The 15,794-nt window shown below is 47.0% G+C and overlaps 1 protein-coding gene across 3 annotated transcripts in view; it reads left to right on the top strand.

The window, feature by feature from the left end:
• Window positions 1–15,794, top strand: part of SCaMC (Short Calcium-binding Mitochondrial Carrier) — a 116,945-nt gene that overhangs the window by 44,726 nt on the left and 56,425 nt on the right. For all 3 annotated transcript variants that reach the window (XM_075878534.1, XM_075878535.1, XM_037435799.2), the window contains exon 8: window positions 10,078–10,245. In XM_075878534.1, the coding sequence (XP_075734649.1) occupies window positions 10,078–10,245 (168 nt within the window). The remainder of the gene's footprint in view (window positions 1–10,077; window positions 10,246–15,794) is intronic.

The raw sequence follows: 15,794 nt of genomic DNA on the forward strand, positions 1-15,794 counted from the left end.
TTCGGCGAGTATAGTACTCCTCAGCTAAATCTGCCGCCTTGTTTAGCTGTACTTCATCAAGTTTGTCCTACAGCCAAACCTTGACATCCTCCTCGATGTAGCGGTAGAATTGTTCCAATGCAATGCATTCTACCACTTTATCCCGATCATCATAAACACCTTCGCCCTTTAGCCATTAAATTAAATCGGCTATAAGACGAAACGCGAAGTCAACGTGTGACTCATTCCCCTTTTTAGCATACCAGAACCTTTGCCTGAAAGCCTCGGGTGACAACTTAATAACGTCTCAAGAGCACTTCCTTAACCTTGTCATAGCTCTCAAACGCTTCCCTCGACAAGCACGTTATCACGTCGGACACTTCGCCCGGAAGAAAAGTTAACAGGTTCTGCGCCCAAGGAGACCACTTCAAAGCATTTCGCTCACAGGCGTGTTCAAACTTGACGAGATACTTCGCCATGTACTCGCCTACTACGAACGATGGCAGTTGGTCGCGATTTCTCTGACCGCTGACCTGAACTATCGCAGAAGCTACGCTAGACATCTGCGAACACTGTAGGATTGCCAATTCTATTCGTTTCAACTCGAGGCGCTCCTGTCTCTCGGCCTTCTCACGGTGTTCTCGCCTTTCAGCTTCTTCACGTTCGCGAACTTCTCGCCTTTCATCTTCTTTGCGTTCGCGAACTTTTCGCCTTTCAGCCTCCTGGCGGCGTGCTTTGATATCCGCCCAGACTTCATCGACTTCCTCAGGCGTCATCCTGCATCTCTCATGATCTCAAGTATCGCTTGCGTTCGTTTCGCAAGGCCCAAAGTAATACAGAGTTCCTCACCGATTTCCATGAGTTCCTTCACTTCAAGGTTCACCATCGTTCACACTACCCTCTTGCTGTTTGCCCCTGTTAAGAATCTACTTGCCGTACCCGCTATAAGTCTACTAGCAAGACGCGCAAGCAATTTTTTAACACTGCCGTGTTTACACCCTCCGCATTAACTTTGGTTTCAAAGCGCTTCGACTGCTTTAAACGATCAAAGCTCACTCTAATGCTTCACACAGCCCTTCTCTAAACTACTATAACCTGTGCTAGAGTAGTCTGGTGAACTGAGGGGAAAACATCAGGCACTCACCGCATCGATGTCGCTGACGCCGGCCGATCCCGCAGCTGCCATCCACTATTACGAAGGCACCGCCGACGAGGTTACAAAGGGCGCCACGAAACTCGCCGCTTACAAGGGCACGGGCCGCGCCGATAGCGACAGGGCTCGAAGCAACGAGAGGCTTCTCTGACACATCTACTGCTGGCGACGCGCCACAGGGCTTTTATTTTATAGGCACCGGGTGGATCGTTTGAGTCACCAAACGTCCAACCAGAAGCGCCGCTGGCTGTGATGTCGGAGTCCTCCAATGGGGACCCGCCGCTGCGCGTGGTTGCACCCAAGGACGAGGGATGTTGTCACGCATTGCGTAAGACTCGCCAGACTGGAAGGCACTGCTTCATCGGGCTCGTGGGCTGAGGGAGCTCGCTGTGCGTTGCGTGACAGACCGTCGCCACCGCCTTATGACGTCGTTGAGTTGATCGCGTCAGGCAGGCTTGAGCACTGGCTTTGACACAGATTGTCTTTGCAGAGGCATTGATGTTCAGTGTGGACTCCCAGGCGTAACATCGCTCAACAACTGCTTGCAATAAATCACCTTTATAACTGGTGGAGTCGTGCTGGGTATCATTTTCATGTGTCGTCCTAGAACTCCGTTCTCGGAAGCTACCCTCTACCATGCCGGACGCGGACCAACAGAGGCTTCGTTTGCCACCTGTCACCTGCGCTGGCAGTGTTCTCCTGCAAGAGCCTCCCATCTTCAGCTGTAGCGATGACAACGACATAGGAAGGGTGGTTGTCAACTTACCAACGGCTGAGCGCTCTGAACAAATAAGATGGCGCTGAGAAGCTGACGCGTGTCTCGTTCTATCTTGCAGGTGTTGCCAGTCTATGGTTCAGGAATTATAAGAGAGACGTCCGCACATGGTCGCTCTACAAGACGTCAATCATGGCAGTGTTTGATCGACCAGTTGTGCACAGGATGCGGTTGAAACGTACACCAGTTAAATCGTAGACGTCGATCTCTGCAGACATGTAAATGACTGAAATGGACTAGATAAAACACACCATGAAAGGGATTGTTGACGATGCCTTTCAGATGTTGCTGGCGAAGAACCCGATCACAATCGCGCCAGAGCTACGACAAATTACGTAAGCAGCGAGCTCTGACAAGGCGAGTTGCACCACCCAATCCAGCATCACTCTCTAACCTGACTATTGGCTTTGAACAAGTGCCACTTTTAATGGAAATAAAAGCCTTTGTTCGTGAAGAAGTCACAAGGCAGCTCTTTCTGGTGCCCTTTACCCATGAGCCCCCCACAAGCCTGCCGTCCTCCATTCATGATGTCATAAAAGGAGAGATCGCTGAGGTGCTGCCGGCAGCCTGCGAGCAAAATCTTGTAGCTACCCCACTAACATATGCTGTGGTGGTTTTCATGTCTGCCCATCGAGGACCAGTAGCACCTATCCAGCGTCCTGTGAGCCATCCCTCTCCCATTCCTTCTCGTGTTTCCTAGCCCAACACTGCCCCCGTAAACCCATGGTGCACGCTTTACAATCGCCTTATATGCCTGGCGACCCTGGACATGTCGCCAGGCGTTGCCGCCTCTGGGCCCTGACGTTCCATGACGATCAGCGAGTGCCTTCTCAGTTGACTCCAACGCCCCTTACACTCCCTCCTCTGCGCCGGAAACTCGCTACTTTGCTGATCCTCGCCCTCGGTTCAAACATCCCCGCTAGCCTTCGCCTCGTCGTCGATCACCTTCCCCGATGCGCTGAGAAAACTAGAAGACCCAGCTCTCGAGGCAAGACCTGCGCAACTTTCAGTCTGCCCAAGTCCTCGTTATGTTTTTTATGTACTAGTCGAAAATGTTGCAACAGTTGCTCGTATCAATAGGGGTGCTGCAGTATCTGTAATTGATGCCAGATTTTGTCGCTCACTTCGCAAAGTCATAATGCCTCCTTTCGGATTGTTGCTTCGAACAGCAAATGCTCAGCTCATTCCACTGACTGCAGCATCTACAGCACGTTTGACCATTCAAGACATTGTGTACGCGATAAAGCATATTGTGCTTTCATCATGCTCCCACGATATTATCTCAGGATGGGACTTTCTCTCGCGCCATAATGCCATAATTGACTGTGCTCGAGCTGAGGTTGAATTCTCCGCCCTCGCCGACTTAACCTCCGTCGGCAATCAATCTTCCGCTAAGCTTATTGTGAAGCAAAACACTAATATTGCCCCATACTCTTCGGCATTCGTACAAGTGTCATGCAGTGCCATATCTGATAGGACGGTGTTCTTCATGCCGTCTCAAAACTTCGTTACACGAAGAGCCCTTCCGTTGCGTTTCTGCCTTTCCCTGCTCTTGATTAAAATACAGGTTTTGGGACAATGCCCATTTACAACCATCTTTCATCACCGCTGTCATTGCTTCGTCGCGAGTGCATTGGTAACGTTGAGGTGGTCGACTCTGCACGAATCGTTTCATTCCCCGATGAGGTATCTTCTACAGCCGTTCATGAACTGGGTGTCCTCTCTGCCTTATGCAGCATCTACAGATGTATTCAGCCCGTTCATTGCCGAAGATTTGACGCCTTAACAGAGATCCCAGCTCCTTACCGTGCTTCAGCACTTCCGTTCTTCTTTCGACATTGCAAAAAGTTTGCTAGGCCGTGCATGCAAAGTTGAACACCACATCAACACTGGCTCTCACACACCGCTGCGGCAACGGCCATATAGCGTGTCCTCCACAGACCGGCAAGCTATTACAGAGTACGTCGAAGACATGCTCCACCAAGGCGTTATCCGCCCTTCAGAGAGCCCGTGGACTTCTCCAGTAGTACTCATCAGAAAAAAATACGGGTCCATCTCCTTCTGTGCCGATTATTAGGGAATCAACAAGGTCACGCTAAAAGATGTCTATCCATTGCCATGCGTTGACGATGATCTTGATTGTTGACAGCGGGCTGAATTCTTTTCCTTATTAGGCTTACGGTCAGGCTACTGGCAGGTGCTGATGGCCAAAGTGGATCGCCCCAAAGCCGCGTTTATAACACCAGACGGGTAGGAGTTTACCATCATGCCTTTCGGACTATGCAATGCGTCTGCTACGTTCGAAAGAACAATGTTCTGCGTTCAATGGGCAATGTTCTGTGTGGCCTTAAATGAAAGATCTGTCTATGTCATCTCGATGACACCATTGTGTTCACCCCTGATTTTCCAACCGACTTGCCCCGACTTCAGCATGTGCTTAGTTGCTCGACTAACGCCGGATGCCGATTCGCCGTACATCAGCTCACCATTCTAGGACACGTTGTGTTGGAGGACGGAATTCTCCCGGATCCTGTCAAAATGCGCGCCGTTACTGATTTTTCTAAGCCTACCACCATCAAAGCACTGCAGAGTTTCATTAGCCTATGTTCATATTTCCAGGGCTTCATTAGAAACTTCGCATCAATTTATCGTAGTCCCCAGCCTGCAACGAGGCTTTCGCCACATTGCAACATCCTTTCAAGACGACGCCCATTTTTCGCCCCTTTGACCCTCAAGCTCCGACAGAGGTCCACACCGACGCAAGTGGCATAGGCCTGGGTGCTGTGCTCGTACAGTGCTCAACCAGGCTAAACACAATACGTTGTGTCATACGCGAGTCACACGCTCACCAAGGCCGAGAGCAACTACAGCGTTACAGAGAAGGAATGTTTGGCCATTAAGTGGGCGCTTAGGAAGTTTTGCCCATATTTATATGGTAATTCATTTGATGTCGTCACTGACCATATGCACTGTGTTAGTTTTCGACTTTGAAAGACCCATCAGGCCATCTTGCTCGCTGGGCCATAAAAATTCAGGAGTACGACATACGGTTGTTTTATCGTTCAGGGCAGAAACATTCTCACGCTGAGGCGCTTTCATGCTCACCTTTTGCCCTGACACCAACCGATGGCCCTGCTTGAGAGCGCACGTTGTCCTCTCTTGAGTTTGACAATAATGTTGCTGCCAACAACGCAATGATCCTTGGACGGCATCTGTTTTCAACCTTCTCTCGGATACTTCAAAAGTCCCATCATCGGCGAACGCTCAGGCGCCAAGTTACTCATGTTGTGATTTGTGACAAGCTACTCAATCGTCGCAACTATGCTCCAGAGGGGCGCAAATGGTTGCTTTTTGTACCGCGAGCCTTGAGGTCCGAGATCTGCTCCTCGTTCCGTACTGACCTACAGTGTGGCCACGCAGGACTCTAAAAGATGTATGAACGCATTTGACACCGCTACTACTGGCGTGGCATGTATACCTTTGTTTGCAACTTCGTGCGCTCTAGCGGTGAATGCCAGCGCCGCAAGTCTCCCCCGCACATCTTAGTTTGAAAGCTACTACTATTGCCATGCTTGTCCCGACCGTTCGATCACATTGGTATTGATATCTATGGGCCCCTTTCCTCGACGTCTGCCATAAACCGGTGGATTATAATGGCAGTAGACCTCTTAACACGCTATGTCGAAACTACTGCTCCCCAGACTGCTACAGATCCCGGCTGCGGCGGCTGCATTTCCGATGGAGGCGGAAATGTTGTAGGCCCGTGTGCTCAGATTTGGGTGCACGTTAAAGAACCCCAGGTGGTCAAAATTTCCGGAGCCCTCCACTACGGCGTCTCTCATAATCATATGGGGGTTTTGGGACGTTAAACCCCACATATCAATCAATCAGACTGCTACAGCACAAGAAGTCGCCACTTTCATACTCCACCGTTTTGTGCTGTGTCATCCGCAGACCAACGCCACTATAGAGTGCTTTAATCGAACTCTTGGTGACATGCTTGCTATGTATGTCACACTTGATCAGTATAATTGGGACCTCATTCTTCCATTCATAACCTACGCCTATAATACTGCGACGCAAGCCACAACCGGGTTTTCCCCATTTTACCTTCTTTACGGCCGTCACCCTTTGCACACGATTGACCCCATTCTTCCCTATCGACCAGATGCTTTTGAGTGCCCGCCTATCTTTTACGCCAACAGACATGCCGAAGAATGTCGCCAGCTGGCCCGCCGCTTTACCTCAGGCGAACAGAACCACCAGAAAGCAATCCACGATGCCCTTAACTCGACTCCTGCCTTTCTGCCCGATACCCTCGTGTGGCTGTCGGTGCCACATTGCACACCAGTACTCTCTTCCAAGCTTCTTCTGAAGTACAATGGGCCTTACTGAGTTCTCAAAAATACTTCTCCTGTCTGGGAAACAAAGAAAGTGCTTAACAGTGCAAACTTCAGGAGGGGATAGAAGAGACGAAAACAGAGCGCTACCTCGTTGAGTCTCTCACCCCACCTTCTGATACTCGACGTCGTAACCACGAGGTCATCCACCATTAAAGGCTCAAGCTGTATCACAGTTGCGCAGCCCCTGAGGATGACTGAGTCGCCAGGATGGCTCATTTCTCTCTGCGGGCCAATTGTAATGAAGAGGAAGTAGATTAGCGCAAGTGCACCAGTATCATGTGTGCAGCAGAGACTCGAGTTTGCGGACTGTGCTCGGAACTGTGCACGATCGCTCAACAGCTCCTGCAATAAATCACCTTTATAGTGTGTTTGTAGATCTTCCAGAGTATGACACCATGGTGCAGTGGGTAGCGTTGCCCTGCTTTTGTTGTCGCAGACCAAAATGTTAGGGGTTTGACACCCGTTGATGCAACTTCTTTTCTTCAGGCATATTTTTTGTACATCATTTCCGTGACAAAAAACATGTCACTAAAATCTTGGTAAACCCCAGCATAAACACTTTTGTGTTAAAATTTAAAGAGGACGCTGTAATGGCACAGTGCATCTCCATGTTGGAATCAGCATTTGCTCGAGTCAATTCAGTTGCAACAATATCAAAGTTTGAAGGGAAGCTTTGCTGCAATGCGAGAATGTGACGATATGAAGCGTATTTAAAATTCGAAGGGGCCACTACCTATCGTATGTTGACTGTATTTGTCTTTAGGAGGTTCGAATAGTGAAATTGCAGTGTGAATCAAGTCGAATAGCAAGCATTTTGGAAAAATATTTGAAGTTTTGAATATTTGCACAGCCCTAGTTAAAACTACAGTTACACTTGCACACATCCATGCAAATATTTGGAAATTGAGTAGCATAAAGAGTAAAAATATTGTAAATACAACAGCCTAAGATTGCAAAAATAAAAAACAAAACAAAAATATGATTTGTTGGGCAAGTTCAGTCCACATAGCTTTTTTTTTTTTTTTTTTTTTTTTCCAGAATACAGACAGGTTTATGGGTAGGCTAGTTCTGTTGCACAGTGACAATGTAGCTTCAGCTGTATGTTTTATAGGGATATTTATCATTCTCCGGGCTGTCTGGTTGCTCAGAGAAAATTTATTCTCGAGTTCGACGTATTACCAGCTCCTCAAATATTCTCAAAACCTTTGTACTTCCTAGATCGCGGTTCTTGTTAGACAAGATAAACCTATAATAGTGTCCATTTACACAGCAATGTGCAAAATTGACTAATAACTTGTGATGATTTGAAACTAAGTTTGTGCTAAATTAGTCTGGGCTAGTGCTCACTTGTTAAATTTTAAGAGCCTTCCATCTGGGCCAGTAGCAGAGTGGGAACGAAGCAGAATGGAGTCTCGACTCCAAGGATTCCTTTTGAAGGGGCAAAGGCACACCTTGGTTTTTGACTCATGAAAAAAAAAAGTAAAAAGCAATTTCACAAATGAACTTTGAACCATAATTCTTAAATAATGAAAATATAAAAAAGGTTTTTTATTCTGCACCACTCCCGGCCTAAATAATAGTTTGCTTACCCTGTGCTCTATGTCATGCATCTTTGCAATTTAATTCTATCCTTTCTATATGGCTTTTCATTTATGAATTGATGGTTAAGCAGCAGCACACATGAAAAGCTCCATAGTACTTCAATTAGTGCCTGTTACAATGGACTATAATAATCCAGTGGGAAGGTTCATTGCATTCAAATATTAGTCCTGCACAAATTAACTTTGCAGTATGCTGTAAAATGGTGGATCACTACATATACATCTATGGTCTAATCCAGGAGCTGTCACATACTCAGGAATATATAACACAAATGTATTTTACGGGCCCTGGGTCCATAAGATAATGTTTTGCTAGAAGTGTTTATAGTAGAATCTGGAAGTTTCGGTGCTGTAGGTGCTAATAGGCAATCATCTAGTTTCAAAAAGCACTTATGTACATAATTTTCGAGAATTCAGCTTTAGAACCGCACTAAAATTGACTGCGTATCTGCATGCTTCACTGTGAATGTCGTCTGAAGACGATAGTCTTCTGCCGGTCGTACTACACGAGTCCTAGTATCATCCACAGCTATTTATGTTTTACCTTGCCTGAGACAGTGCCTTCTTTGTGTTGAATTGGCCACATCTCGCCGGTGTTGATAAAATAGAAGAGGCACTGCATGAGATATGGAAACCATCTGGTAGTGGTGTTAGGAAACATGATTTTGTGCAAAACTCGGGGCCACTGCCAGGTGGCAGCACCATATTGTTCACGTTCCACCATGAATAATATCACGAATAGAGTGTTCGATATTGCCACGTTTCATTTCTCAAGTTTTGTTATCGCCCCAAAGCACTACACAATTCTCAGCGCAAAACGCGCGTGCAGTTTTCGAGAAGCTTCCGGACTTTAGTAGATCAGTTCGATAAGATCACGGCCATTCTGCGAACTGTACAGATTATTCTGGAACCTACGCCACCGCCAGCGATAACGCTAGAACATTCGATGGCAAGAGTATAAATGCCGACGCACTTCACCGCTTGTCAGTAGTTGATCAACGGCTGACGCTCCGTTCACTGCTATCTGTGCAAGACTGCTACTGTAATCGAACTTTCCGTTTACCAGGCACAGGTTCGCCCAAATTAAACAGTTAAATCCCAAAATAAAATCTCCTGTGTTCGGCCATGTCACGACCCCGTGACAATATCGTCAGGAAAGGGCTTTTTTTTCCTGTGCATAGTATCACATTTTTAGTACAGATAATTCTAAAGACGCTGAGGTCTTTCGAATTATCTAGCTATGTATTTTCTAGTAAAGGAACAAACCACCTAATACTTTTATATTGATGTTGTGCCTCAGATATGTATGATATTTGCTTTTTGATTGACAATGTTCACAAGTGTAAACGCAGCCACAAGTTCAGAGTTCTGGCCATTCAAATAGTGCACTTTGGCGGGATGGCTAAATCGCCGACAGACAGAAAAGGAGACAGACATAAATTTCTGCATTAAAGTATCCCAAGAAAGATTAGAACAAAACTGAAGGATAATTAGTGTTACATTGGTGCGGATCAAGGGTGGCTCTTGGGAGGGAAGGCACTGGGGGACACCTCTCTTCAAATTTTGGTTGCCCTCCTCCCCTCCCTGGATGATCAAAATTCCTGTAAATTTTTAAACCAAATTTCTGACCATATTGTTAATGTCTCAGCCACATAGAAAAAAAAGTGAAGTTGTGAATTGTCTTTGAATAGTTATTTTTCTTTTTATGCTGCCTTTCGAGTTTTGAGTCTTGGGGTAACCCAATATTTCTTTTTTACAACTGATATTGCGACGGCTTTCGTGGATTTGGTTTTATTTACAGAAAAGACTAACCGATGATTTTCTTTATCAAACTTCAACTGTAATTTTATTACTGCTCATGTAATAAAGTAAGGCATGTTATTGGGCTGGTCTACTCATAGATACAGCAAAATTTTGCTGAATCATCTAATAAGTAATACCAAACTCTGTTTCAATGTTCTTGGCTTGTGTTTGTAGTGAGTGTAGAAATAAAGGCTGAATATTTGCTTGCAGCTATGACGACTCATCTAACATTGTTTCGTATTAATTTCTTCTTTCCATCTCTGTCAATTTTTTTTTTCAGTGTACATTACCCTTCTTCATATTATACTCAATAAGTTATGACGCATGTTATTTTACCATTTTTTTTTTTTCGTGGCAATGCAGGTGCTGAAAACTCGTTTGGCATTACGCAAAACTGGCCAATACAAAGGAATAGTAGACGCAGCCTACCAAATCTACCGGAAAGAAGGCTTGCGTAGCTTCTACAAGGGCTACCTACCAAACCTCCTCGGCATCATTCCCTATGCTGGCATTGACCTGGCCATCTATGAGGTGCACCTCTTTTTCAGCTTGACTTGGTAACTAGGATCTGCAGAAGCTAAGCTGTCCGAAAAAAAAAAATAATTAATAAAAGGGAGGTGGGGGAAGGCACTTCAACCAATGTACCAAAGCAGACTTGAAAGCAAAGTCTTGGCCTTAGTGGGGCCTGAAGCTGAGCGAGCAGAAATTTAATAACTAGATAAGTAACATTCCACAGCAACTTCTTTCTAGAAGCATTTCTGTCTAGCAGCATGTTACTAAGTCGGAAAGCTGGCTTTATAGGCAGATTGGTAGAGATGCTGCATAGAGAAACTCGTAAAACTGCAGGCACCTTATTGCATTGTAAAAAGGGCATGGCTATCGTATGGCCGCTGCTTTAGTTACTGCATGCCATGAATGGTGTTTTCGTGTGAACAGAATGTCTAATGTGCAAAAAAATTTGGGGATACTGGGAGTAGAGCACTGCACGGGCCCGGCCCAGCAGGCCCGAAACTTTGGGCCTGGCCAATTGATTGATTTATATGTGGGGTACACATGCTGAAACCACCATATGATTATGAGAGGCGCCTAAGTGGAACGTTCCAGAAATTTTCACCACCTGGGGCTCTTTGACGTGCACCCAATCTAAGCAGGCCTACAGCATTTTCGCCTCCATCGAAAATGCAGCCGCCGCAGCCAGCATTAAATCCCTCGACCTGCGGGTCAGCAGCGGAGTATTTTAGCCACTAGACCACTGTGGTGGAGCGGGCCCGGCCCAGCCGGGCGCGCGGGTAAGGCATTGTTGGGGCTGGGGCCGTGCCTAGGCCTGAGTCAGGCTCGTATTAGGCCCGGGTCTCATATACAGGGTTATTTCAAGAAATATGTCCGATGTAATTAAAAAATTGCAGAAAGGAGGCATCTGCAGGCTACCTGCAGCCTTTCTTTTCCTTGGGCAGAAGGCGTCTTCTGATGTGTACAAACACCAATGATGGTAGTAATTAAAGAAATTAAAAGAACTATTTTTTACACAATTAAAAAAAATTAACTTTTTCTTGAGGGTGTTTTTGAAGCGAATGGTAGATGCGTTTTTTGGCGCCTCCGTTTTGCCAGCTAAATTGACCAGATTTCATCTCTCCGTGGTGATTATCAGTGGCCGCCTTTCCAAAATTTAAAAATGGCTATAGACTATTAGTTTAAATAAATTAACTTTTCCTTGAGGGTGTTTTTGAAGCGAATGGTAGATGCGCTGTTTGGCGCTTCCGTTTTGCCAGCTAAATTGACCAGATTTCATCTCTCCGTGGTGATTATCAGTGGCCGCCTTTCCAAAATTTAAAAATGGCTATAGACTGTTAGTAGGAAGAAGTTTCTTTCCGCCCATTTGACTCTATCCGGCTATTTCCACTGGTTGAAAAGTTAATTATCTTAATTTTTATAATTACTGCCATAATTAATGTTCCTACACATTTGAAGAGGCCTTCTGTCAAAGTAAAGGAAGTGCCACAGGTAGGATGCAAATGCCTCCTTTTTGTCGTTTTTAAATAATATTGGGCCCATTTTTTTAAATGTCTTGTATATAGATATAATGGCGTGTTGAGACCTGCTTGCATCACATAGTTTCTCAAGCTGCATAGTTGCTTTATTAGTTACCTGAGGGGGCCACATGCACTGCACATGACATGTTTGTTAAAAATTCTAAGAATTCTTGTCTGTTGGCTCATCGAAGCATCTCTAGAGGACGTGCGGCTTCTTTTTACCCTCCACTTTTTCTTCCCCACCATAGTTGCCGCTTTTTTCTTTCTGCCATACATCTCCTTCTCCTACATTGTCGCTACCACAAACTGAAAGCTTGCAACCAAAACCACGATTCGCTCCCCTGTTCGCATCGAGGCCTTTGACCATCGGCGACTAGACAACCCACTCTGCTGCTTTTGGTAAATAAACCGCCGGCAAGTTCACTTTGGCGCTTTCATTGACAATTGTTTTGGAGACCCTGAGAACGATTTTGTTAAGGCTGAAGGCTGTAGAAAATTACGCGCGACACGGACTGAAGAGACGAAGACAGGTATTGGGGCAGGGCGTTGTTTGTTCTTGGACTGTTCCAATGTACGTCATGTTGTGGATGACACTGCGCTGAGTGCCAATAAAGGCTCCAGACAGACTTTTTCACAAAGACATAACACTTTCAAAGATTGAAGGCTGTCACAAGCAGACAAGATAGGCATCTCTAGGAAACAACAAAAACGGTAGCTCGCTCGCTAATGGGTGTGGCTCACTTTGACATATCTATGGAACTGTGGAGGCGAAGGCCTGAGGAAAAAAGGTGGGGCAAATAACCATCTTGTTTTGAGTGCAAAAACATAGTGTAGGTCAGAGACAGTCGAGGAGTCGACATGACAGCTTTAATTTATGTAACTCTGTCCAGCCTGGTGTGTTCGTCCCAGAAGTAACTAAAGCGTGTTTTTTTTTTTCATTGCATGGTGTAATAAATGGTTTGCAGGAGACTCAACAGCCCCGGCTCGCATGCAATTTATGTAGACTCACTATAATTGTCTGCCATTTTAGATGGGAAGCAGCTCTTTCACTAGCCTGTGTAACGCTGTCCCTCCATCTGCACCGCTCCCCCCGCCGCAGGTGTTAAAGCGGTGCCAAGTAGCTCACGCCCTCCTAGCAGTGTGCGGTGACGTCTCTGTCACTCACCTGCCGCGCGCTCACTTTCTTGTCAGCTCTCTCTCACTTCACCCTCTCCACCACTCCCAACGCTCGAGCCCACTCCTCACGTGGGCGTAACCTCACCTTGGCAAGAAAAAGCTGCGAGTCAGCAGGTGTGTGCGCTGCGCACACCTCGAGAATTTTACGGCAGCGACAATTTGGGCAGCGCGCCGCTGCTTGCCGCGCGCTCGCGCCGATGGGCGGAACGCTGTCGGGGTGTCACGGGTCCCGTTAATTAGAGAGGCGATCGCCGGGCTAATTCCAAGGGCCGAAGTATCGGCCCCCCCGAACCGCACCACGAAAGGGCGGACAATTTAGAAGTGGTCCTATTTGGCGCGCCAGCGGACGCCGGCTGTGGCCCAAAGAACAAGTCAGAGCCGAGAGTTGATAAACAAAACAAAACTATATTCTCAATTATGGCAGATCAACACGATACACAAGTATGCACACTCGACAATAGTTGAATACAATATGTCACCAATCAAACAATGTACTACACAGTACAATCAGCCACACTCGAAACAACGGACACAGGCAACAATACGCACTACAATGCAGTCGCATGCATCGAACAACCAAGACACTTAAAGACTAAAGAGTTAGGAAACTTATTCAGTCCAAAGTCCTTGGAACAAAAGTCTGGATGATACTCTTCCGAGAATCACTCACTCAAAGTCCAGCGTTGTTGGCGTTCCGCTGCCCCCGAAGTTTTTCTTCCAGGAAACCTCGTGTCTTCAATTGGCCGCTCTCCAAGCTCCAAACTTCTTCGACGGAAACACGTCGGCTTCACACACGCAGCTGTTGCCACGCGTCTTTGCTCGATAGCGGTATACCCACACTCTTGCCTGTAGCTCGAGTCTTCACCCCTCAGGTGGAAATCCTCTTCTTCTCCTCCTTTGTCACGTAAGACAGAAGGCTTCGTCCACACGGCAGAACACCCTACGCACTCTGGCGCATACTTTCTTTTTCTCCTGCTTTGTCACTACGGACAAAGCCTTCACCGACAGACGCGGCGGAATACCCTACGCACACTGGCGTTAACTTCCTTCTTCTCCTGTTTTGTCACTGAGGACAAAACCTTCGCCGACGACACGGCGGAACACCCTACGCACTCCGGCGCGAAATTCCTTCTTCTCCTGATCTCCCATCTCTGCTGCTCGGTTAAATACCTTCCGCGCGAGATTCCAGAAAATTCTCATCATTTCGTCGGCGCGATGCGCAGCGAAGGCTGGGGGAAAGCGCGAGACGGTACGAGGGCCATCTGCGACGGATGACGCAACCCTGCATCACCACGCCCCTTTCCATCTAGAACGTTCCAGGGCTTGCTCGGGCGCCAATGACAGGAGGTTCATCGGTGAACTCACGCTTCCGAGGGGAGAGGGACGCGTGCCCGGGGAGTCTTTGGATGCTTGTTTTCTTTATTTATCGTTGACCTCTCGGCGCTTCGTCGCGAGAATTTGGCGGCGCGCCCTTTTTGAGCGCTCGTTTTGTGACACTGCCCTCCACTTTAAGAATATTATCTCATAATATTCAAAACCACACAAACGAGCGCGAACAGTCCCCACACTCTCAAAGACTGTAACATAGTCCGTCGCTCATGACACGTCACATTCACAATAGATCACTCAATACAATTGTACATTGTAATTCAATCTCACAACACATGAAATATAACCACAGGTACATGAGTACAACACTCCATCACATATTCCAAACAATACAATTGTACAAAGTTCTCTCATTACAACAATGGTACAATACTATACATCACATCACCGTAACAAAAATTTTGATTCACTCGACATACAGTTGTGACACAGGACAACAACCACATTAACTTAACATATTGCACTCAGCACTGTCAAACACATTTCGATTCGACCTCAACACCTATCCCGTGTACTTCGAGTTGCGCTTGCGTCCTTTCTTGCGGTGCTCGCTCGATCTCTTCTTGTTTTTTCTCGTTTTGTTCCGGCGAGCCCTTTCCAACGACGGTATCTGAGGCGGCGTCTCAGCCATCGTTGTCCCTTTCGACACCGTTGACGGGTCAGAACGTTCAACCGATCCTGTCTCCCGCTTGTTCATGTCACGACATTGGGCCTGGCTCGCCGACTCCGTCACCTTTACACTGTCGGTCGGTTGAGGTCGTGCCGACGTAAGTCCAGCTGCCCAGCACGTAAACTCATTCAATACGATCATGTTCTCATTCGCTGTCTCTTGCGCCCAGGCTTCACCTTGGGCTCGGGTGAAATCCTTCACAGGATTGTTCTCCGCTGAATCTCGCGGTCGCTGTGTCAGCGGGGGCTCCATCTTCGGGTCTTCCCCCAAACATTTTGGTTCGTTCGGTCCTCGCGCCCCGTCGATGTTTCTGATGACGAGGTCGTACAGGGGGGTCGTCATGCATAGAGCGGTAACCTTCCCGCAGAAGTACGGGGTTTTAACCTCAATCTCTGCTTCGGGAAGCATCCGAACCGTACTGTCAATTAGGCAAACCGGTTTCGTTTTGCCTGTGAACTCACTTTCCCGCACCAAATTTCGTCGCACGATAACAGTTGAGCTACCGGTATCTCTTAACACCGTAATCTTCTTGCCCGCAACTTTTCCAGGCAGCGTTGGCATTCCCTTCGTAACACCGGTTGGCTGTTTTGTCATTACAGCACCCACAATAGGAAGTTTCTTCCCATTTTTCAACTCTACAAATCCGTCGGTGACGACATCACCATCGGGTTTCGGTGCTGCTAGCACACAGGATACCTGGTGAGTTTGACTCACTTCGTTACGACAAGCGTCTGCTTTGTGCCCAGTCTGACCACACTTGAAACATTTTACAACCGTGGGACTCGTAAAGTTAGTTCGACAGTTGTTAGCGTGAT

The sequence above is a fragment of the Rhipicephalus microplus genome, chromosome X (assembly GCF_043290135.1).
Source record: "Rhipicephalus microplus isolate Deutch F79 chromosome X, USDA_Rmic, whole genome shotgun sequence".
NCBI lineage: Eukaryota > Metazoa > Arthropoda > Arachnida > Ixodida > Ixodidae > Rhipicephalus > Rhipicephalus microplus.